The 24,228-nt window shown below is 52.0% G+C and overlaps 1 protein-coding gene across 2 annotated transcripts in view; it reads left to right on the top strand.

The window, feature by feature from the left end:
* PBX4 (PBX homeobox 4) overlaps positions 1-23,829 on the top strand; it is a 44,642-nt gene extending 20,813 nt beyond the window's left edge. For both annotated transcript variants that reach the window (XM_040445051.1, XM_040445052.1), the window contains 6 exons: positions 16,098-16,345; positions 16,624-16,814; positions 17,083-17,218; positions 20,364-20,505; positions 20,717-20,823; positions 23,170-23,829. In XM_040445051.1, coding sequence (XP_040300985.1) covers positions 16,098-16,345; positions 16,624-16,814; positions 17,083-17,218; positions 20,364-20,505; positions 20,717-20,823; positions 23,170-23,262 — 917 coding nt within the window. In that variant the 3' untranslated portion in view covers positions 23,263-23,829. The remainder of the gene's footprint in view (positions 1-16,097; positions 16,346-16,623; positions 16,815-17,082; positions 17,219-20,363; positions 20,506-20,716; positions 20,824-23,169) is intronic.
* The last annotated feature ends 399 nt before the right edge of the window (positions 23,830-24,228 follow it).

The following is a 24,228-nucleotide window of genomic DNA, read 5'->3' as shown; positions in this document are numbered from 1 at the left end:
TTTCCCTCTCTCTGCCCCTTACGGGCCCATACTCTGTCTCTCCTTCAAAAATAAATGGACATTAAAAATTTTTTAATTAAACAAAACAAAACAAAGAAATATTTCATGATGGATCTTCATGGTATTGCTACCAACCCAGGTAATAGTCAACGGTTTCTCTGTTGTCTTGACCACCACTTTCCTTTTTCATAAAAGCCAGCCTGTGCTATGTTTCATCCCTGATTCCTTTACCTTTGAGTGCACTTTGTAACCCAGAAGCTATTATTCTGCTTGACTTACAAAGCCCTTGTACTTTGAGTGGCCTCCATTTGTTCTCATAGGTTGCTTGTGTGTGTTTAACTTTTTATTTTGAAATAATCACAGATTTACAGAAATGTTCCAAGAACAGTGCAAATATATTTTCTTCCTGCACTGTTGCGGAATAAGTGGCTGCCATGATGCCCTGTGACCCCTGCACACTTACCTGAGTGTGTTCCCAATGAATAAGACATTCTCCTGTTTCCGCCCGGGACATCCCTTAGAGTCAGGGAATGACATTGATAACGCCACTAGCATAGAATCCTCAGACCTTATTTAAGCTTTTCAGTTGTCCCAATAATGCCCTTTATAGAAAAGGATGCAGGCCAGGATCTCATGTTACATATCATGTCACTTTGGTCTTTTTCCATTTGTAACAAGCCTGTTTTTCCTTGGCTTTCATGACCTTGACCGTCTAGAAGATCACAGGCAGACCCCTCCATTTGGGTTGATCTGATGTTTCCTCACAATTAGATTTCTGCTCCCGGTATCCTGAGTACTTTTACTTATTGTTTTTTAGGTTTTATTTTTGAGACAGCACAAGTGGGGGAGGGGGAGAGAGAAGGGGGGACAGAGGATCCCAAGCAGGCTCTGCGCTGACAGCAGCAAGCCCAACGTGGGGCTTCAACTCATGAACTGTGAGATCATGACCTGAGCCGAAGTCGGAGACTTAACCGACCGAGCCACCCAGGCGCCCCGGTACTTTTACATATTCAATCAGTTGTTCCTTGCCCCCCATGTATACCCAATCCTCCTCCCAAACATGGACCCCTTCTCACCCCTCAGTCCCCACCATAAAAACAATTTTTAAAAGTAATTCCATCAACCGTGATGTCAGCAAGCTTTAGTTCTTGATGATGTTTATTCTGTCTGTGGGGTGCTGGAACTGAACAGGAAACCAGTTCTTGGGAGGTGTGCAGTCCGGGCACATCTTTTTTGCTCCGTCTGATTCTGTACGTGCGGACATGAGGGCAGCTGTCCGTCACCTTCAAACTGTGCAGTTTCAAGAGAAAAAGAAAGGACTGATACCTACTCCCACCAGGACAAGCTGAGGCTATCACCTGCCCCATCCTTCCAGTCTGCAGAGGTCATGCTTGGGGCTTTTGACTTACCCTAGGCTGAGTCCCAAGGAGGCCATGGGGCTCAGGGCGTAAGCCACACACATCAGATCTGGGCATTCTTCAGAAAATCAGGCTTCCTTTCCACCAACTGGCTCAAACATTGGGGTGCATAATGCATTTGGGGACATGGTTGCACGTGAATGGGGCAGCCCTGCTCAACCTGGGAAAGTGCAAGCTATCTGCAGTTGCCACGAGCCGGGCTCCACATGGTCTGGCTGAACTGTCAAGTTCAGTGTGGCCAAATCTCTCTTCTCATGATTAGGAAGTGCAGCCATGGGATCACTGTGCGTCCAACATGTGAGTGGCAGGAAAGTAAACAAGATCTCAGTTCTGCTTCAGCTTCTCCCAACCTTGTGACAGGAACGACCCAGTGTTAGCCCAAAGAAAACTGTTCAGTGTCCTGATGCCGCACACTGGCACCAGTGGGTCACCACGTTATTGGTGATCCTGAGAGCCAGGCCTTCTGGGACTCCTCCTGCAGGGACAGAGCATGCCTGTTTCTTGGTTTAACCCACATTCCTCACATTCCCCTCTGGCTGAAGTCTGCAAGAGGCCTTTAGGGTAAAGACAAAAACTGTGCAGAGCATTTGTTTATTTACTTATTTTTTATTAATATATTTTTAATGTTTATTTATTATTGAGAGAGAGGGAGAAAGAGCATGAGCAGGAGAGGGTCAGAGAGAGAGAGAGAGACACAGAATCTGAAGCAGGCTCCAGGCCTGAGCTGCCAGCACAGAGCCTGACACGGGGCTCGAACTCACGACCTGTGAGATCATGACCTGAGCGGAACTCAGACGCTTGACTGACTGAGCCACCCAGGCGCCACTTGTGCAGAGCGTTTAAAGCCCGGTAGGCATTGATGGAGTATGGGTTGCAGTCAGTCAGCTCTGAGCTTCCTGGCATTATCTCCTGAACCTTCTAGCAGCTCAGAGCAGACGCTGACTCTCCTCTTGTTTTATGGATGATCAGAGTGAACCTCTGGAGAGAACAGGTCGCACCCCCGTAACCCACAGCCGGGCTGTGTGCCACCCTTCCACACCCTGTCCTGGCTCAGAAAGGGAACCCATCCTGTGCCTCACAGCCTGCACCCACCAGTTCCAAGTGCCGTCTGTGCATCGCTGGTCTCACTGTGTCCATGATGGCTCTGGGGCTTTGCCATCTGTCTCCTCCAGTGAGCACGGGGCCTAGGATGCGCTGTGTTCTAGGACTGTCCTTAGGTTTTTGTTGAATGGAGAACTGTTCCTGGTGACTGATACCTATGAATTGAAATCCTTTTCATCCTGTTCATTTTATGAGGTTCGGGAAGATTGAGTGCCTGGGGCCTGACTTCGTATCATCCTGAAGAGAAAGCCATCCTCTGTAAACCCTGTGTTGGCAGACATTCCTGGAAGCACTGCCTCACTTCCTCACTGCCTCCCACTGTCTCCTCTGGCCTGTGGGAGGGACGTTGGCACATCTTCCAGGTCAGGGGTGTCTGGGTGTCCCTCCCTGCAGAGGCCTCTGAACACCAGCAACACCCCAGGAGTGTGCCCTCCTTCCCGAATCCTTCCCTGAGACAGCCGTTGTTCTTGGTGTCGAGAGGAGCTGTCCTAAGAGAACAAAATAAACCGTATTTAGAGAATTTTGAGTTCAGCTGAGAGGACCAAATACTAGCCCAGTCCCTTTCCTGAAACCCTTGGGGCTAGATGCTTTACAGAATTCAGAGTTGTTTGGATTTTAGGCACCGTTGTGTTGATGACTTCTGGGGCAGAGCCTGCATTCCAAAGGTGACATTTAGCACCAGACAGGAACATTCTTACGCCCTGGTTGGGTCAGGCTTTGCCTCCGAGTGAACTTGAGTGCCAACTTCTATAAAAGCATTTGGGTCTTGGATGGCGGATGGGCGGGCAACTTAGACCCCGTGTGCATAGGAAGTGCCCTGAAAAGCCACCTGGAATGCTGGGCGGTTCACTCAGAGGGGCCTGTTTTATCTTCTCAGTGCTGTCACTGTCCCCTGTGCTGGTCTCAAGCGCATGTCTATACCTTGGTCAGTTCTTACTGTCTGCTGAGGAATGAGAAGTCCCAGAGACCCGGCTCGGCCAGACTTGCTTTGGGCCAAGGAACCCTCTCTGTGCTGCGAGAGCACACACAGCTGCCTTTCAGAGCAGTAAATGGAAATAACACATAACATAAGGGAACTCGCTGTTATTTCCTGACCACTGTTCGTTGGCCTGGCTAGGAGCTGTCAGGCTCAAGTAACCCAGCAGGTTTTATTTTGTTTATTGTTTTTTTTTTTTTTAATGTTTATTTATTTTTGAGAGAGAGAAAGTGGGGCAGGGGCAGAGAGATGGGGACAGAGGATCCAAAGCAGGCTCTGCATTGACAGCAGCAAGCCCAACGCAGGGCTCGAACTCACAAATGAACTCGCGAACCGTGAGATCATGACCTGAGCCCGAAGTTGGATACTCAACCGACTGAGCCACCCAGGCGCCCCCAACCCAGGAGGTTTTTTTTTTTTTTACCTTTGTTCCCCTTCCTCATCACCTAGTCAGGTCTGTTGCAATTGTGCAAATTCATGATCTGTAGGTCCAGCCTTATGGTTGGGTTTATCCCAACAATAATTATTCTTTAGGCCATTATCAATTACGCTCTAGTGTGACTTCATCTGGAACTCCAATCCCTTTTCTGATTGGCTGTACCCGAGGCTGAGTCTCATGTACGTTTCCTTACAGCTGTGGTAAGAGTGGATCTCCTAGAGCTGGGGAGTTACTTGGAGTGTCCTTTTCTGGTCCCCCAGTTTCAGGGTGACTTGTGAATCAAGCCTCTGATTTCTTTTTTGAAGTTTTAAAGCTTATTTATTTATTTTGAGAGACAGAGATAGTGCAAGCAGGGGGAGGGCAGAGGGAGAGGGAGAGAGAAAATCCCAAGCAGGCTCTGCACGGTCAGCACAGAGCTGGATGTGGGGCTCGAACTCAAGAACCGTGAGATCAAGACCTGAGCCGAAACCAAGAGTCAGATGCTTCACCCACTGAGCCACCCAGGCGCCCCACCTCTGATATTTTTTTTAAAGTAAGCTCTATGCCCAACATGGGGCTTAAACTCACAACTGCATGTTCTACCAACTGAACCAGCCAGGCGCCCCTGGCCTCTGATTCTAATCAGCCTGTCTCTCCGGTGCTGCTATAGACCGGAGCTGTGGTCCTTCCCATGCACCAGCCTCTTACAGCAGGGAGCTATATACATTTGAATTAATTCAAATTAAATATAATTAAAGAAGGCATTCCTCAGCCATACTGGCCACATTTCAAGTGCTCAGTAGCCACATGTGGCTGGTGGCTCTCATTAGACAGCATAAGTCTAAAATAGTGGAAAGTTCTATTGGACAGATAGGTGACTAGTATATACAAATATATAAATATACACATCAAGGGTTATGAAAAAAAAAAAAAAAAAAAAAACAGTGTCCATGATGACAATGTGGACGAACCTTGGAAACTTTATGCTCAGTGAGAGAAGCCAGACACAAAGACCATATATTGTATGATTCCATTTATATGAAATATCCAGAATAGGCAGAAAGAGATTAGCAGCTGCCAGGAGCTAAGGGGCAGGGGAGCAGGGAATGACAATGACTGCTAATGAGGGCAGAGTTTCTTTTTGAAGTGATGAAGATGTTAGGTAGTGGTGATGGCTACACAACCTTATGAATGTACTGAAAAGCACTAAATTATCCACTTATTTTATTTTTTTAAGTAGGCTTTATGCCCAGTGGAGAATCCAATGCGGGGCTTGAACTCACAACTCTGAGATCAAGACCTGAACTGAGATCAAGAGTCAGATGCTTAACTGACGGAACCACCTGGGCGTCCCAGACTTCTTCACTTTATTTATTTATTTTTGTTAAAGTTTATTTATTTATTTTGAGAGACAGAGACAGAGAGAGAGAGAGAGTGATCAGGGGAGGGGCTGAGAGAAAGGAGATAAAGAATCCCAAGCAGGATCTGCACTGTCAACGCAAATGCGGGGCTCGAACTCACGAACCGTGAGATCATGACCTGAGCTGAAACCGAGAGTCAGATGCTTAACCGACTGAGCCACCCAGGCGCCCCAAATTGCTCACTTTAATTGGGTGGGTGTAGGGGCGCCTGGGTGGCTCAGTCGGTTGGGCGACCGACTTCGGCTCAGGTCATGATCTCGCGGTCGTGAGTTCGAGACCCGCATTGGGCTCTGTGCTGACGGCTCAGAGCCTAGAGCCTGTTTCAGATTCTGTGTCTCCCTCTCTCTCTGACCCTCCCCTGTTCATGCTCTGTCTCTCTCTGTCTCAAAAATAAATAAACGTTAAAAAAAAATAATAATTGGGTGGGTGCAGTTGGTTAAGCATCCGACTTCAGCTCAGGTCATGATGATCTCACAGGTCCCGCGCTGGGCTCTGTGCTGACAGTGTAGCTAGCGCCTGGAGCCTGCTTGGGATTCTGTGTCTCCCTCCCCTCTCTGCCCCTCCCTTGCTCATGCTCTCTCTCTCTCTCTCTCTCTCAAAATAAATAAATATTTAAAAAAAATTTTTTTATGGGTGGATCGTATGTCACATGAATTCCATCTCTGTAAAGCTGTTATAAAAACAGCTTGGGGCACCTGTTTGGCTCAGTTAGTGGAATATGTAACTCTTGATCTCGGGGTTGTAGGTTTGAGCCCCACAGTGGGTGTGGAAATTATTTAAAAATCATAAAAATCTTAAAAAAACAAACAACCAGCTCAGGAACTAAAGCGTTTTGATTGCTGGTGCACCTACAATAAAGAATGAGCCAGGAGCTTTAAAACCTTATGTAAAGACACAGATTCTTGTGAAACAGCACTTACTTACAGAATCTTTTACCCTGTTCAGGTGTTTTCTTAGGGCGTGGCCATTGACTAAAATGATCTTGTGGTTTTGTTTCTGGTTTGTTTCCTGTTCCCGACTTGGAATGCCAGCCCCTAAAAGCACAGGCGTGCCCACAGTGCAGCCCAGTCCTGTCAGGGTCTTGGCTCAGAGTAGCTATCAGTAGACGTGGTGATGGCATGAGAATGACCAATCTTTTTTGACAGAAAATACTCCTTTATAAATACTTAGAACTTGCTTAACATCAGTTCCTGGGATAATTCCCTTTAGGGTAATTAGGGCATTGGCTGGTCTGAAAACCTGATTCCAATCTGGAAAATTGGGTAGGACTTGGTTGATGTGCGGGCTGGTCACCTCCCTATACAGGACACGGCAAAATAAAGGTCACAGCTTGGGTGACAGTAGCCCACCTTTGGAATTTTCTAGGCCTTTCCCAATGGCTCACATTGTTCAGTTAGGGGTGGAGCATTTCTTTGGATGGGAAATAAGATCATTGGGGTGCCTTGGTAGCTCAGTCGGTTGAGCATCCGACTCTTGATTTTGGCTCAGATCATGATCCCAGGGTTGTGGGATTAGGCCCCATGTCAGACTCTGTGCTGAGCGTGGACCCTGCCTAAGATTCTCATTCTCTCTCTCTCCCTCTACCCCTCCCCCCCCCACTCGCACACTCTCTCTCCTTAGAATAAAATAATAGGGGCACCTGGGTGGCTCAGTCCATTAAGTGTCCGACTCTTGATTCTGGCTCAGGTCATGATCTCATAGTTTGTGACATCGAGCCTCGCATAGGGTTCTGTGCTCACAGTACTGAGATGGCTTGGGATTCTCTTTCTCCCTCTCTCTCTGCCCCTCCCCCTCTCATGTTTCTTCTCTCTTTCTCGCTCTTTCTCAAAATAAACTTAAAAAAATAATAAAATGATAAAAAGATGAAATTGTTTAATGTAGACAGAAATCATCAGTAAGTGTTTTTTTAGCTGTTGCTGTTAAATGTTCTCAAAGCCTTGTCATTATAGGAGAGCATGGACCAATTTTCTACACCTTTTACCTGGCCGTGTTGTATATTACAGCATTTTGCTGTCTTTTCCTTTTGCCTGTTGCAACGAAGACATGCAACGAAGACAAACCTAAATAAGCTGCATATCATTTTTACTTCATATAGTAGTTTATTACAGAACTGCAGAGTTTTAATAAATGCATAAATATAGTGAAATGAAAATTAATTTGCATATTTGGTTGAGGTTTAAGCACTTAGGTTGCGATGTATTTAAAAAATAACGTTTATTTATTTTTGAGACAGAGAGAGACAGAGCATGAGCAGGGGAGGGGCAGAGAGAGAGGGAGACACAGAACCCGAAGCAGGCTCCAGGCTCTGAGCTGTCAGCACAGAGCCCGACGCGGGGCTCGAACTCACGGACCGTGAGATCATGACCACAGCCAATGTCAGATGCCCAACCGACTGAGCCACCCAGGTGCCCTGGTTGTGATGTATGTTAATTAAAGATTCATTAGAAATGGTGGGAATTTGCATAACGTACTTCCTCAATTTGGTAACTATCTAGTGTGCGTGGCAGTCATGATTTCAGATGAGTGTTTGTTAAAGGGATATTCTCCATAAGATCCTATAAGACTGAGAAAGTTCAGGGACTTACAACAAGGATTTATCTTGAGTGCTGCTTAAATAAGCTGCCCTAGGATACATTGCCTGACAAGTAAATGCAGGCAGGTCTCAACACCAACAGGCTGTGTTTGAAAGTGTCCTCACTTAGAGTGAAGAAATCAGGGCCATTATCCCTAGGAAATAAGAATATAAAAGGGCCCTTGGTAGAGTAGTGTGAGGGGCAAACTGTGCCACATGGTTAGAATGCCATTGTTCAATGAAGAACCAACCTGGAGTTTGGTTTGGGGTGGGATGGAGGATGAAAAGGGCATTGTTGGTGAGTCCCTGGGCCACTGCAGGGACACAGGGACATCCTTCAGCCTTTGAATTGGTCACATCTCCCATCCTTACCTTGCCTATCTGTCCCTCCCAGACTCCTGGTCTCATCCTCTCCACCGGCACCTGAGGACAGAGCCGAGGAGAGGCCTCCTTGCCCGTGTCTGACTTGAAGGAGTGCTTCTAAGGGGTCCCCAGTAAGTCCAAGTGTGCTTTGTGGTCTGACGAGATGCTTGTTAGCAGCTTAAGGAGGGTTCTTTCTATTCATGGTTTGCTAAGGTTGCTTTTTTTTAAAGATTTTATTTTGGGGATGCCTGGGTGACTCAATTGGTTGAATGTCTGACTCTTGATTTCAGCTCAGGTCATGATCCCAGGGTCATGGGATCGAGCCCCATGTCGGGCTCTGTGCTGGGCATGGAGCCTGCTTGGGGTTCTCTCTCCCTCTCTCCCTCTCTCTCTCTCTCTTTCTCTCTCCTTCTGCTCCTCTACCCCACTCTCTCTCCCTCTCTCTCTCAAAAAAAAAAAAAAAAAGAAATAATAATAATAATAATAAAGGGTTTATTTTTTTTTTCAACGTTTATTTTATTTTTGGGACAGAGAGAGACAGAGCATGAACGGGGGAGGGGCAGAGAGAGAGGGAGACACAGAATCGGAAACAGGCTCCAGGCTCTGAGCCATCAGCCCAGAGCCTGACGCGGGGCTCGAACTCACGGACTGCGAGATCGTGACCTGGCTGAAGTCGGACGCTTAACCGACTGCGCCACCCAGGCGCCCCAAAAGGGTTTATTTTTAAGCAATCTCTCTACCCAATGTGGGGCTCAAACTTACAACACTGAGATCAAGAGTCACATGCTCCGCCAGCTGAGCCAAAACGAGGCCACCCCAGTTTGCCAAGGGTTTTTATCATTAGTAAGTATTGTTTTAGTTGATTTTTTTTTCTTTTTGTATCTTTTGAGTTATTTTCCTCCTTTAGGTTGCTGTGATGATTTACATTGGTAGATTTTCATTTACACGGATTATTTACACGGACACAGTTTGAAAGCACCCAGATGCAGAGGTAAAGCTTCTTGGCTCTGATTCGTATATTTATGCATGTACATGGACATGGATGCTGCTGGCTTCAGGTTGCTGGTCATTTAGTCAGACATCTGGCTGTCTGTACATGAATGAGGCTGGGTTGTGACTTCTTATGAGCTCCTGTCTTGAGGTCTCCATACAGTGAGTGTGGCTTCTCCTGGGTCTCTTCTCTGAAGCAGTTTGTTGAAGGAGAGGGGGTCTGTCTTCCTGGAGAGCCTGGTAGCCATAAAATGGCCTGGTAGCCTGGGGGGAGAGATTTCTTCGCACAAGTTCCTATTTCTGGAACGTGATTCTGTGAAGCCAGGCATGTTCCAAGGAGCAGACAGGACAGTGATGGCCTTTAGTGAGCTGGGTAGTTTCACACAACGATAATAGAGGCAGACGTACAGCTTCAGGGCTGTGGCCTCTACACCTCGACCGGGTGGGCCTCTACCTGCCTGATGGCACACCTTCCCTTCCTTGCTGGGAAGGGGTCTGAGAGGGCAGGCAGAGCTTGGTATTCCTGGCCAGGCTGGAGCTGAGTGGGTGAGGGGAGCAAGCAGCAACGGAGAAGGTCAGGAGCTTCTCAGGGCCGGATTCGGAAGGGTGTGGGGGGCTCGGGTTCTCTAAGAAGAGTCAGGCCACCTCCTGCTCTCGCCCGCTCGCCTTCCTTCAGTGTGTGGGTGTGTTCTCAAGATTCTGGGGCTCAAGACCGTAACCCTGACGTCCCAACACCAGGCTTGGGCTTTCTTTCATCAAAAGGCTCCTCAGAAAGCCGTTCGGTTGCCGCCTCTCTCTCGGCTTTGGTGCATCTTTCAGTTGCACATTGTCAGCTTCAGCCGGCAGGCGGTGGAGACCCCACTGTGTGGGAGTGGGGGGAAGGCTTCTGAGGGTCTAGGGCCCTTCCCATTGAGGGCAGCAGGGAGGAAGCCCGCATCCTGGCAGGCTCCAGGCCAGGCCTGTCCTGTGTCACCCCATCCCATCGGGTGCTCGGGGAGAGCTGTGGCCATTTACTCATTTATACGTTTACAGGGTGACACAGTCACAGCCATGCGGTCAGGCCAGTTAGGGGCATCAGCGGCCTCTGGGGCTCAGCTCATGGGTTAGACTGCCTCCCACAGGGGTATGGGTCCCGGAGACGGCTCTGCCCAGACTCCCACCCTGGCCCGGGAGGAAGCTGCAACACAGTTTTGCTGCCAACCCAGAGCACTCCTGAATGGGCAAAGGGCTGGGCAAGCAGTATGGGGGCGTCAGGGGGAAGGAGGCTTCCCCTCTGAGCCTTCCGTCTCCCCCAGCAGCCATATGTTTGTTCCATTAAGGAGAGAAAAATAAAAACAACTTGGGATCACATTCCTGTCTTAGTCTGCTTGGGGTGGCTTAAACAACAGGCATTTATTTTCTCACAATTCTGGAGTCTGGAAGTCCAAGGTCAAGGTGCCAGCTGATTTGGTTCCTAGTGAGGGCCACTTCCAGGCCTGCAGACAGCCGCCTTCTTGCCTGTTCCTCAGACTGAGGTTGGGGGAATGGGAGGGCTCTCTTCCTCTTCTCAGAAGGCCACAGGCCTAGGACGAGAGCATCCTCATTACACTCTTACAACCTCATTCAATTTCTTTTTTTAAGTTCTATTTATTTATTTATTTATTTGTTTATTTATTTATTTTGAGAGTGAGAGTGAGAGTGAGAAAGAGAGAGAGCGCAGGCAGAGAGACAGAGAGATAGAATCCCAAGCAGGCTCTGCAGTGCGGGCCTCACAAACCCTGAGATCATGACTTGAGTTGGATGCTTCGCCCACTGAGCCACCCAGACACCCCCCCAACCTCGTTCAATCTTAATTACCTCCTCACAGGTCTTGTCTCCAAATACAGTCACACTGGAGTTAGGGCTTCAACATGTGAACTAGGGCTTAAACACAGTTCAGTCCATAGCAGTTCCATATTGTTGCTTTAAAAAACAAACAAAATGTGTTGATGCTCACAGTTTTCATTGTTTGATTCGCTAGGGTTTTTATCACCTTCAGGAAGTTGGGAACAGAGGGAAATCCGGCAATTGGCTGGGGGCGGGGGCAGGTGTTGAGGGGCTTTATTTTAGGTCCTACCTCCTCTTCTAAGTTCCTCTGACAGACAGTGTCCCTGAGCTAAGCTCCTGGTCCCCAAGGCCTCCCAGGCACCAGTGGAGGGCCCTTGAGGGAGCTGAGAAGTAGTCTGAGATGCTCTGGAACAGGCTGCGGGAATGATCTTGCTGTAATTGACGGCAATGAGTAACTAATGACCCTAATTAGGCCCGGTGCGGTGCCCTGGGAGGACAGACGCTTGGTGCTGAGGGAGAGACAGAGCTGCACTGGAGGGGCAGCTGATGAAGGGCACAGGGCACTTTGCAAGCAGGTAAAGTGACAGCCAGACACATGTACTCTGCACAGCCATGTCCGCAGCTATAATTGGCGGCGGTGACCAAAGCGTGGGGTAACTTTTTTTTTTTTTTTTTTTTGGTTTTGCTTTTACTCATTTGCAAAAATGATCGGCCTTAAAGAAATAAAGCTTGTAGTGTGTGATTGCTTACCAAAACAGCACCTCAAGGTGTATGCATGGTTAATACCACAAGGCCTGAGGTGTGACAGGCATGTTGTCTCCTTATTCGTGGACATCTAGGTGCTTTCAGTTTTTCAAAAGTACAATATTCACCATTTGTACTTTTGTAGGTAGAGTATACACCTGTAGGTGTCAGTGTTCCTGTAGGACACGTTCTCAGAATAGTAATTTGGAGATCAAAGGATATGTCCTTTTTCTTTTTTTTTTTTTTAATTTTTTTTTAATGTTTATTTTTGACAGAGAGCGTGAACAGGGGAGGGCAGAGAGAGAGAGAGAGAGAGAGAGAAAGACACAGAATCCAAAGCAGGCTCTAGGCTCTGAGCTGTCAGCACAGAGCCCGACGCGGGGCTCAAACCCACAAACCGTGAGATCATGACCTGAGCCGAAGTCAGATGCTTAACCGACTGAGCCACCCAGGCGCCCCATCTATAGGTATGTATTGATGCAGTCGTTTTTGGAGCTGAGTTTTGAAATGCTGGTTAACATTGAAAAAGCACATTGAAAAGCGCCTGGGTGGCTCTGTCGGTTAAGCATCTGACTTCAGCTCAGGTCATGATCTCACGGTTTGTGGGTTTGAGCCCCGCGTCGGGCTCTGTGCTGACAGCTCAGAGCCTGGAGCCTGCTTCATGTTCTGTGTCTCCCTCTCTCTCTGCCCCTCCACCCCCTTCAAAAAAATAAACAAACATTAAAAATACATACCTATAGATAGATGTGAGAAAAGGCTTGGGTATTCTCTGTAATTAGATAATTTTCATTTGAGAACAGCAAGCACCATGTTTTTGGTGTATTTTCAAAAATCTTCAGCACCTGGTGTGGTACCCAGCTTGTGATGGGCTCTTAGATGCTTGCTGTTGGGTAGATAAAAGAACATGAGAAAGATTGCCACACTCCCTGGATCAGCCCAGAGTCACACATACACGTGTGTGCACACGCACACGTTTACCCTCACGTGCGCCCACACCTCTGCGTGCACACACACGCCTTCACTAAACCTCATGCTCCAACCCTGTCCACTCTTTTCCCTAATTCAGTTGAAGTCATAATGGAAGAGGTGGAGATAGCCTCTCCACCATGGACGCCAGGACATGCTGGGGGTCCCCTGGGGAAGGATCGGGCCTTGTGTGTTCCTCTTGGCCCACTCCCGATCCCCTACCTGGGCCACGGGCACTCAGGGAGGAGCTGCGAAATAAACACGAGACAGGAGCGGTGTCCGCCGTGCTGACAAAGGGTGGTGTGCAGGGCCCAGCAGAGGAAAAGTTCACAAAGGTGAGTCTGGAGAGACGTCAGGCAAGTCCATGAGTGCCTGGTGTCAGATTCCAGATTTTACCTGTGGATGCCAGGGAGTTGTTGAGGTCTTCGAACCAAAGACTGGCACGATGAACACCGTGTTTGAAGGTGGTCAGCTTGCAGGTGTGCACGATGGATGGGACAGAGAGAGGGATTTTCTCGGCAGATCATGGAGGGCAGGGGAGGGGTCAGCACAGCAGGGCCCAGGAATGGCATTAAGGGAGGGGATGGGTGGTGAGTTGATTGAGGAGGTGGAGTCCATAGGATTTGAAAAGGAGCAGGAGGGCCTCCATTATCTACTCTGGGCAAGGAGAGGTGAGGCGGGGAGGGGGGCAGGGCCTGTACAAAGACCAGGCAGTGCAGGTTAACTCTGCAAGAACCAGATGGTGGGTGTGTGCAGCCCTGTGAGCCCTGTCCTGGTTGAGCCCAGGAACTAAAATTCACCTCTGGTGCCTCTTGAACATCAAGTAAGATTATGAGAGAATTGGGTCTCCACTTCTCTAGTGGGGAACCGATGAAGGTGTCACTTTCCCCTCCGTGCTTTCAGAAAGCCCCCCACTGCAACCCAGTGGGACTGAGTAGATGGCAAGCGTCCCCACACATGAGGGACATTCCTACAAGGATATCTTCTGAGCTCTTTATGTTTTCACAAGTAAATTTTAGGCAGAAAAGGTTAATCCTTTATGCAGGGAACAGGAGAGGGACAGTGATATGTAAACAAATATCTATGACAGGGCTTGACTTCTTTCTTATTTGAGGGCTTAAGTCAGTAGTTAATAGTATTAAAAGAGCCAGTTCCCAAGAAAACACTTTAATTTTTTTTTAACATTTATTTATTTTTGAGACAGAAAGAGTGTGAGAGAGGGAGGGGCAGAGAGAGGGAGACACAGAATCTGAAGCAGGCTCCAGGCTCTGAGCTGTCAGCGCAGAGCCTGACGCGGGGTTCAAACCCATGAAGTAGGACCCTTAACCAAATGAGCCGCCTAGGCGCCCCCCCCCCCCCACTAAGAAAACCCTTTAAACTTTGTTTTTCTGAAAAGTCAGAACTAGATGGACATCATCGCTTTCTTCCCCATTCCCTGCCTCCTTCCCCTCAAGGACGCCCCCCCCCCCACCCGACCTCCGCAACGATCACCCACCTATTTCTCTGTAGCCACAGACACTTGTGCCGTCACTAAAGAAGCAAACAAAACTCAGGTCCTGCAAGCCCACCCTCCTCGGATCTGAGCCTGGATCTACAGCCCCTGCAGCAGCCTTCTCCCTACCCGCCCCCCCTTCACTGCCTGCCTCCCATGGTCCCCTGGAGCTTTCTAGTTGGGTTCTCCCCTGCCATACCCCACAGCTGCTTTTGCAGAGAGCAACAGAGGTCTAATGACTACGCCCACATTTCACCCCCATGACTACGTCTCTTTTTTCCTCGACCTACCTGGTAATTCTTTCCGTCTCCTCCTTTTCCTGTCCCTTATGTTGGTTTTCCAGCACTCAGGGGGCGTGGCCTACCTCTCATAAGTACAGGTGCAGGCACAGGTGGATACGAACACCCCACATGCCGATGACACATGAATACCTGTCTCCCACCCAGACTGGCCAGCTCAATCCCAACTCCCAGTAAGCAGCGACTTCACATCTGTGCTTGGCTAGGTCAGGGACCCAGGCTGGGTCAGGCTTTCCACCTGCCACTCTGCATACTGTGCTTGGGAGAATGCGGTGCCATCTATCGTGCTGCCCACATGATTTGGGAGTTGCCCTGGCCTCTATCTCTCACAGCCACATCCAGTGGTCAGGGATCCTGGGGACTCTCCCTCTGGCTGCCCTGCGGCTGCTCTGTGTCCGCCTGGATGGGGACAGCTCTCCCCACTGCCTCCCCTGCCTGTCTGGCCCTGCCCTCCAGCAGGCCACTCTCTCAGCCCAGCTGGAACAGCTTTTTCTTTCTTTTTTTTTTTTTTTTTTATTATTTTTTTTCAACGTTTATTTATTTTTGGGACAGAGAGAGACAGAGCATGAACAGGGGAGGGGCAGAGAGAGGGAGACATAGAATCGTAAACAGGCTCCAGGCTCTGAGCCATCAGCCCAGAGCCTGATGCGGGGCTCGAACTCACAGACCGTGAGATCGTGACCTGGCTGAAGCCGGACGCTTAACCGACTGCGCCACCCAGGCGCCCCGTGGAACAGCTTTTTCAAGTTTCAGAGCCAAATGTCTTGTTTCTCTGCTTAAACTAAGTGGAGGGGGCACCTGGGTGGCTCAGTCAGTTGAGCACCCAACTCTTGATTTCGGCTCAGGTCATGATCCCAGGGTCATGGGATCGAGTCCTGCATTGGGCACTGCCCTGAGCGTGCAGTCTGCTTAAGATTGTCTCTCTCTCCCCAGCTTGTGCTCTCTCTCTCTCAAAAAAATTCTCTAAGTGGATTAATTCATCTTTGCTGGTACCCTCTGGATCAAGCTTTTCCTCTCTGACTTTATAGTAGCAGTTCCCCTCCCAACACACAACAACACAGTCCCAGGCACACCAACACAGCCCTGCACTCACGCTAGGCTCCCACTCCCATTTGTGTCCATGCGAATGAATCGTCCATGTCCTGGCATGAGCATCTGGAAATGTGCCCTCCTCTCCCTTCTGCAGGCACGGTTCAGGGCTTCAGCCTTCTCCAGGGCCATGTGCCACCCCAGACCTGCCCTGTCCAGGCCTTCGTGTGGACCCAGCCGTGGACTCTGAGCTCTGCCCACATGGCTGCACTGAGCTGTGTCCTGTCTGCACTCCCTGGACTGCCCTCCTGTGTGGCACCTGGGCCACTATCAAAGTGGGTGACTCGGTGTGTGTTACCGGATAAAAGGAAGCCTTCCTTTCCCCTCAGGAGTTCTGTGTTCAGACATGGAGTGTTCAGCTATGACCCCAGTGCTGATAATCTGTTGTGGTTGTTTTCACTCCGACGGCAGACGCTGATTTAGTCCCATCTTTCTTATCTAGGGTTAAGCATCCATGGCATTCAAGAAGAATGTCCCCCCAATGCTCAGCTCATGCGGCTGGATAACATGCTGCTGGCCGAGGGCGTATCCAGGCCGGAGAGGCGAGGAAGAGGAGGCCCGGTAGCAGCGGCCAACACAGCAACACCAGGTGGCTGTTCAAATGACAGTAGCCTTGAACACTCTGACTACAGGGCCAAGCTGTCCCAGATCCGACAGATTTACCACTCTGAGCTAGAGAAATATGAACAGGTGATCTTTCTGCATGGAAGAGTTTCTATCATGTGAATGCGCATTTGTCAGAGCAAAACGTGGAACACTAACCCCCTTTCTTTTGTGGCACAGACCGGGGAGTACACGCACTTGGTCTCACGGCAAAGGTGGCCAATTTTGCTGGAAACCCTTTGCATTCACTTCTCAGTAGCCAGCCTGTGCGGAGGCCGCGGGGGGTGGCAGGTGGCTGGTCCCGCGTGGAGCCCCGAGCCAGCCCGCTGGGTGGTCACAAGCTGGCATGTGCGTCCCCACCCTAGGCCTGCCGCGAGTTCACCACGCATGTCACCAACCTTCTCCGGGAGCAGAGCAGGATGAGGCCCGTCTCGCCCAAGGAGATCGAGCGCATGGTCAGTGTCATCCACGGCAAGTTCAGTGCCATCCAGATGCAGCTGAAGCAGAGCACCTGCGAGGCCGTGATGACCCTGCGTTCACGGTTCCTTGATGCCAGGTCAGGCCCTGAGCACTGCCCGCACCCCCAGGGTCAGCTCTTAAGAAGAAGAAACGGCTGCTGGCTTGGGTTTAAGTTCTGGGGGCCTCCGAGCCTGTCCAGGGGCTCCACCCATGGCTGTGGGCATAGCCCTCACACAGCCTCTTGGGAGGCAATTCAGAAGTGTTGACTGCTGCTGTTATAACCGCTAGAAAATCACAGATGGGCGTGAGGGGACATCACTAGAGGCCAGTGTGTACACACTGGCTGAGGCTGTCCATCTTTGCAGGCGTAAGCGGCGGAATTTCAGCAAGCGGGCCACGGAAGTGCTGAATGAGTATTTTTATTCCCATTTGAACAACCCTTATCCCAGTGAAGAAGCCAAAGAAAGGCTGGCCAGGAAGGGCGGCATCACAGTCTCCCAGGTGACGGTCCTCTCCTGCCATGCCTCCCTGAACATAGAAGGGGGAGAAGGTCACGTCCAGTGAGGAGTACACCCAGGGAAGTTCATCAAATGTGTGGAGCACACAGGTGGCGCGTTAGGTCCCTGACACAAGACCAGTGGAGTGTAGAGGGTGGCCCTCTGTGAATTGCAGTCCTTAGCGTCTAATATCATGCTTGTATGGCAGGGATGTCCTGTGTTGCGTGAGAGAGGTGAGGGTGTAAGCGGAGGCGAAGAAAAAGAGCTTGGAGCAAAATTAGGACTTAATTTAGACAGACCAGCTCTCGTGCCAAAGTACCCGTTCAGCTATACTGGGAGAGGTTTGAATGCACGGGTGCTTGATTGTTTCTCCGGTATTCCAGACTGTGTGGCCAGGTTTGTAGGACATCTGGCAACATCTGGCTCCACATGGGGAGTGGTGGTACAGATCAGAGCTGGGACCTGGACGACCTTGGGAGACCCTGGGAGTCTGGACTGCCAGTGTTCTCGGTGGAATTGGGGACAAGGGAGGTGGCGCTGAGACAAGAGCCCAAGAAACATCTCAGGAGGTTTACAGCGGGAATGGTGAGTACAGGCAGCTGACGGTGCGAGGCCGGGGCAGGCCACACCGCAGGGCAGCACCCAGGCCTGTGGCCCCAGGGTGACTGGCACTAATTCTAGCTCATTGCGCATCACCTTCCGCTCGGAGGCGGTCCCTCCTCCAGCTTTTGAAGGGCAGTTGGATGGCCTGACTTTCCAGCCCAGCCCGGCTGCCTTCAGAACCTGTGCCCTTAGCCAGAAGCCTCTGCCCTGGCCTGGGCCAAGTCTAGCTGCGACTTCATGACAAGCGCACGCAGGAGCCCCACAGGGTTACATATGCAGCAGGACTTTGCTGACACATCTGACTGCATTCACTGGGGAACTGCTCTGCGTCCTCGGCACCAAGGCCAGAGCTGAGGTCAGGTGCACTTGCGAAGCGCAGCGGCCACCTCGTGCAGTTGTCTGGAGGACACCCAGACTCGTTTCAGAGCCCGGCGCCTACGGAAAGCAGATGGGTCTCGGGTCTAGACTTCGTCTAAGGGGAGGGTCCGTTGGAAACAAAAGCTTGAAAAGCTCTGGCCACCTTCCGGTGACTCCCACTGACTGAGCAGTGGAATTGTGTGCTGGGAGCCACTCCTCACTGTGGCGGGTCCCCCGTGACCCGGGACGGCCTGAAGTGGCGGACGGTCAGCAGAAGGGGGATTCTGAATTTGGGGTGCAGATGTGCAAGCCGCGAGGTTCTCATGAGGAGAGGGTAAGGGGGGCACCATTAGCGCAAGTGTCCCAAGTGAGGCCGCAGATGTTCTCAAGATAGAATCAGCTGCAGCTGCAAGCTGAGGAGGCTGGAGGGGGTGAGGGGCCGTGGATGAGCCTCAGATGGGGTGCTGAGGGGAACCTGGGCAGCAGCTGTAGCTGGCTTGGCCGACAGGGCCAGAGGGACCGGGTAGGGGTGGCCAGTGGCTCCCAGCTGCGCTGTTCAAGAGGATAGCCGAGAGCCTGTGCTGTGCCCACACGTGCTTGAGGTGCCCATGTTGGGGTGCAGACCCTGGCCCGGGACCAGCTCTTTCCCCACCCACCGGGACCCCTATCTGCCCAGGACAGGGCCAGCCTCCCTGCCTCACCCACGCACGAAGTTTGCTCTGCCAGTTAAATTCACATGGAAAACTGCTTGCTACCATTCCTCTGCATACTTAGTTCCACAAAGACGTTCCAGCACATTCCGTGTAGGTAAGTGGGAAGCAAGTGCTGCTCTGGCCACCCTCACACCCAGGGGCAGAAGGGAAGAGACACTGTTTGAGGGACAGGAGCACACACAGAGCTTTTTCTTTTCATGGTTAACGCAGAAGATAATGTAGGGACATTAAAGGAATACATTTTTAGAAAAGAAAAGGTCGGGGCGCCTGGGTGGCGCAGTCGGTTGAGCGTCCGACTTCAGCCAGGTCACGATCTCGCGGTCCGTGAGTTCGAGCCCCGCGTCAGGCTCTGGGCTGATGGCTCAGAGCCTGGAGCCTGTTTCCGATTCTGTGTCTCCCTCTCTCTCTGCCCCTCCCCCGTTCATGCTCTGTCTCTCTCTGTCCCAAAAATAAATAAATATAAAAAAAAAAAAAATTTTTAAAAAAAAAAAAAAGAAAAGAAAAGGTCATCGAAACCCTGCCACCGTAACTCAACTGTTTATGACTGTTGGTTAAACCACATATATTTCACGGCAGGGCCCCAGGCCTTACTGTGGGATATTAAAGTGTTTCTAGTTGTGTATGTCTCCGTGGAAGGCGCTGGCCCTGGGGTCTCACTGATTCTGCCCCCAGGGGAAATTTCCATTGTCACAACCCTTGGGTGGGGTTGGATGGAGGCCAAGGATGCTGGTCAGTGCCCTCCTGCGCTCAGGACAGCCCGCCGCAGAGAACGACCCCAGAGGAGAAGCCCTGGCCCAGTCCTGGTACAGGTTTGGAGGCCTCTGGGCTCGGCCCGCTTGGCCCTGGGCCAGCTCCTGCACCCGCCGGGCCTGCCTGCTTGTAGGATGGCTGTGATGGCGGCTGTCCCCAGCTGCTGAGGACAGGGGCAAGGTGCAAGTGAAAAGGCACTGAGCTCAGCGCTCGACTCCTCCCCACTGCCCTGTCTGTCCGTCCGTGTCATCCTTTGATAAGTTGTGGATCCAGTGTGTTCTTTCCTTAGACCGAATTCCCAGGGATGTGGTTAGTGGGTCCCCGGGGATATGTGTCTCCCTGACTCTCACTTTCCCTAAAGAGGAATCCAGAATTCAGTCTGTTCCTGCCCCTGCAGGGAGCGGATGCTCGTCTCTCCACGTGTCTGACGCGCCTGTGTCCTTCCAGCCACTTCCCGTCCCTGGCTCTCAGGCCTTCCTCTGCCACAGGGCAGGCTGGCTCCGAGGTGGCCCCCACCCGCTGCGGCCACTGCCCTGGGTCCATGGTTCAGTCAGCACCAGCTTCTCAATCCCGGCCTCTCACCTGGCCCCAGGGGCCCGTGTTGCCACTCAGAGATGTTCCTCCTGGACAGTGGGAGCACGGGCACCTCAGAGTGCCCACCATCTGTTCACATTATCTCATTACTGGTCAGCTTTCCCCGTGACTTCTTTCTCTGTGTGTCCGCAGGTCTCTAACTGGTTTGGCAACAAAAGAATTCGGTATAAAAAGAACATGGGGAAGTTTCAAGAAGAAGCTACCATTTATATGACTAAAATGGCAGTCGGGGGCCTGGGGAGCCAGGCTAGCTGCCCATCGACACCCAGCTCCGGTGAGTGAGGCCGCCCAGCCCAGGCACTGTCCTTCATGCATGGCCATGCCCACTGAGCTGCAGGGGAAGGGGCAAGGGGGCCAGGGGAGCCAGATGCTGGGAGCTGTGCCCACCACCCCTTCCTGGTTGAGGGGCTGGTAGATCCCACCTGAGGAGTCTCTGTCACTTCTGGGGCTGGAACATCTGTCCCAACACCTCCCACCCCTTCCAGGTTCCTCTGGTCCCTTCCCGCTGACCAGTGCCGGGGATGCACTTGTCACCCTGCAGACACTGGCCTCTCTCCGCCCCGCCCCTGCGGGAGGCAGCTTACAGTCTCAGGTGAGTTTCAGGGCACAATTCGAGGATGCCCTTGGGGTCTCCAACTCAGTATTGGGACAGATATGCAGAGCCCAGGTGGGTGGTGGGTCCTTGGAGTGGGTCATCTTGCCAGCCACGTCTCGGCCTCCACAACCCTCCCTCAGAGGTCCCAGCAATGAGTAGGGGCCCACTGGGTACGTGGTTCATCGTCCTGATGGCTGCAGTTGGACACAGCTGCCTCAGGGGCACGGCCCTGTGGGGCTCACTTTGTAAAAACCTGTGTGCTTCACTCCCAGTCCCAGGACTCAGTAGTTCACAGTAGCTGCTGGGTGGTGGGCCCGAGGCAAGGGCTGGGGCTGGTGGGATGGAGCCCTCCCTCCCAGTGGACATCTGTACCCCAAGGGGGTAAGAGGGGACAGGCAGACAAGGCCCTGACCATCGGAACATGAAGGCTCTCTAGGCTCAGACCCTTTGCCATGTCAGTGCCTTGGCCTTGCCATAGCCAGGCTATCCCCTCCCCAGGGCCCAGCTGGGCCAGAGTGAAGATCTATTTTGGTGACTGGAAAGAAAAGGAGCCAGGAATCATGGGCACCTCAGATGTGCTCTCTGGAACCTTCTCAGGATGTTGGGCAGTGTGTTGGACCAGCCAGGACGGGGGGGGGCCCCATCCGTCTCATGGCCCCTGGTGCCTCCCCTGCATCCTGCTGTCTGTCACAAGGGCCTGGCCCACATACAGGGTCACCCTAAAGAGGATGTGTGGCATCGGGCAGGGCCTTCACCCACGATTTTCTTCACACAAGTGTACCCTACTGTGCCAGGTGACCCTCCACTGATTTATCCCCAGCCAGCCCTGTGTTGGTGCAGGGAGTTGGATGCCCCCTGGAGCCATTTGGCAGGACCTGATGCTGGGTGCTGCGTGTCCCATCACCATGGCAACCCCACAGCCCATAATGAGCACTGGGCTGAACAGGGAGCTCTGGCGCCACCAGGTGGCCGAGCCTCATCTTGCTCTGTGCGTTCCTTGGGGCTCAGTGACTCAAGTATAGTGGGTGTGAGTGTGAGAGTGAATTGGGAGTGAGTGTCCCCCAGAGGGGAGCTGATAGATGAGGTCTGCCCTTACCCCTAGAACCATCCCCAGGAGATCTGGAGCTGCCTAAGTCCTGACGTGGCTTCTCTGTAGGCCTCACACAGCAAGTGGGAATGTCCTCGGTCTGGTGTGGACACCCTTGTGCTGGGCAGGCACAGATGCTCTTCCAAGAGAGCAGGTCAAGGGCTGAGGCCACCCCAGCTGGAAGCCATCACCTCTGCCCTGTGCACTCGAGGAACGTCTGGGCTGCCAGTCCCACACCTGGGCACTCACCTGTCACCTCTCAGTCCTGTGGTTGGACCCCTCCCTTCCACCACCCATGGCCTCCTTCCTGGAGCACAGGCCTATGGGTGTCCTTCCGAGGGCAGAGTGTCCCCCAAGGCCAGGCCTCGTCCCCGCTGCTCTCAGACTGATAGCGGAGCACCCCCATGTCCCAGGATGAGGCAGCGCCCTCAGGAAGCCCACAGTCTGTCGATCACTCACCTGACACTGGCCTGGGGACACGTGCCAAGCAAATAGACCAGGCGAGGTGGGGCAAGGAGCAGGGTCATGGCCTGGTGGGGTCAGATGAGGAAGAGGGTACAGGCAGGAGGCCTCAGCCTGTAAGGAAAATGCTAGAGAGAGGAAGGTGGAGAGGAGCTTGTGTGGTCTCTGGAGGGACCTAGAATTCAGGGTCACATGGAGGGTGTGACATCACACCTGGGAGCCGGGAGAGGGAATGGCCCTGCTCTCATGTGCTGCAAACAGGACTCACCATGGAGCAGGCCACCCGCGAAGAGCCATTTTTGGTGGTGTTTTCCTTATGGTGGGTGGGGGATCCTGTGGACAAACATCCTGAGGCTGTCCCTGTGCCACAGACAAAGCCCCAGGCCTGGTAGCCATGGCTGTCACCCTGCTGGCTGCCGAGCCAGACCAGCGTCCAGCCAGGGTTCCAAGCCCCTTCCCGCTCATTGCGTCTGGCCGTGATGTTTCAGGGACTGTCATCAGCTCCGGGCCTGACAGGGTCTGCGTCCCCCTCAGAAAGTGTAGAAGCCTTGGCTGTGCCACGATGCCATATCAGTCCCTGACCAGAGCCCCGTAGGTGGCCAGTGGAGGCCGCTTCCCGCCGAGGAAGCAGGTCCACATCAGGGGTCAGGTGGCGAGGCCACCTGTAACTCAAGAGGGACCCCTGGGTCTGCCCCCTGTCTCCTGGCTCCTCTCCTCGGTTCTCGGGGACGTGGGGTGGGACGGGCCGTCGGTATCATGGGCGGCCTTCTGACGCTCAGTCTCTGTCTTCTCAGGCCAGGGGCAGCCGGCTGGGAGCCGCCCCCCCGGTGTTGACCGCTTCCCCCTCCGGAGACCCCGGGAGCATCAACTCAGATGCATCTAATTAAGTTTGGGGGACAAGCAGGACAGCGGACTGCGTGACCCGCCACAGTTTGCTGGCACTTGACCTTTTACTGCGCGTGCAGCCCATTATACCTCAGAAAACCCAGAACCGTTGGGTTGCTGCTGTCCGTTGCTTGCCGGCTGGGATTCGAAATGGTCTGAGATGTTCTCATTTTCTCGATTCAGTTTGGGGGTTTTTTTTCATAGTAATTTTATGATAAGACTGTGCATTGTTTCTTCTAGGACTTGTCACAATCCTCCCATTACAACTTTTGACTTCTTTTCACGTTGATGTTGTTCACACAAGGTTTGTTTCCGGCCACGGCGGTAGCTGGGCGGTGTCCGAGCCGTGAGTCTGTCTGCTCGTTTGTCCCTCCGTGTGCCAACTGGCCCGGACGCCGCCTTCCCCACTCGCTTCTGCTGTATCGTTTCATTATGCTTTTGTTTAAGTCTGTTGTGAGCTCAGAATTTTACTGGGAATTGGTTTTGTATTTTTCTCTGTTAATATAAGTTCTTCCATTCTCAGTTGACGTATAACTAAAGACAATAAATTTCCCAAGTGCTTTCCTGCATCTGTGCTCATGAAGTGCTGAGGGCCCGAGGCCTTCCCTGATTCCTGGGAGTCCTTCTTGGTCCCCTCACCCCTCTCCTCCTCTGCCTCCTCATCCCTCTCCATCAGTGAGCATGGGGGTCAAGAGGAGCTCGGCCCAGCCACGGGTTTGTCACCACACCATGTCCACATTCCATTTCTGTTGCTATTGAAGGGCCGGGAAATGACTCTGTTGTGCGGGCGGTATAAGAAGGCCTGCGTAGAAAGCATCACAACCCACCTGGGCCGGGACCCTTCTCCGTAGGTGACCACTGCCGGGCAGGGCTCAGCGTATCCCGCCAAGATGGCCTGTGATATATCCCAGCGTGCATGTCCCCACCCTGCACACGCTGTTCTCCACACGGTGCAGCTTGGGGCAGCC

Source organism: Herpailurus yagouaroundi, unplaced genomic scaffold (genome assembly GCF_014898765.1).
Source record: "Herpailurus yagouaroundi ecotype Mexico unplaced genomic scaffold, PumYag 193, whole genome shotgun sequence".
NCBI classification, from domain to species: Eukaryota; Metazoa; Chordata; class Mammalia; order Carnivora; family Felidae; genus Herpailurus; species Herpailurus yagouaroundi.
This window is presented reverse-complemented; position numbering and strand designations above follow the sequence as displayed.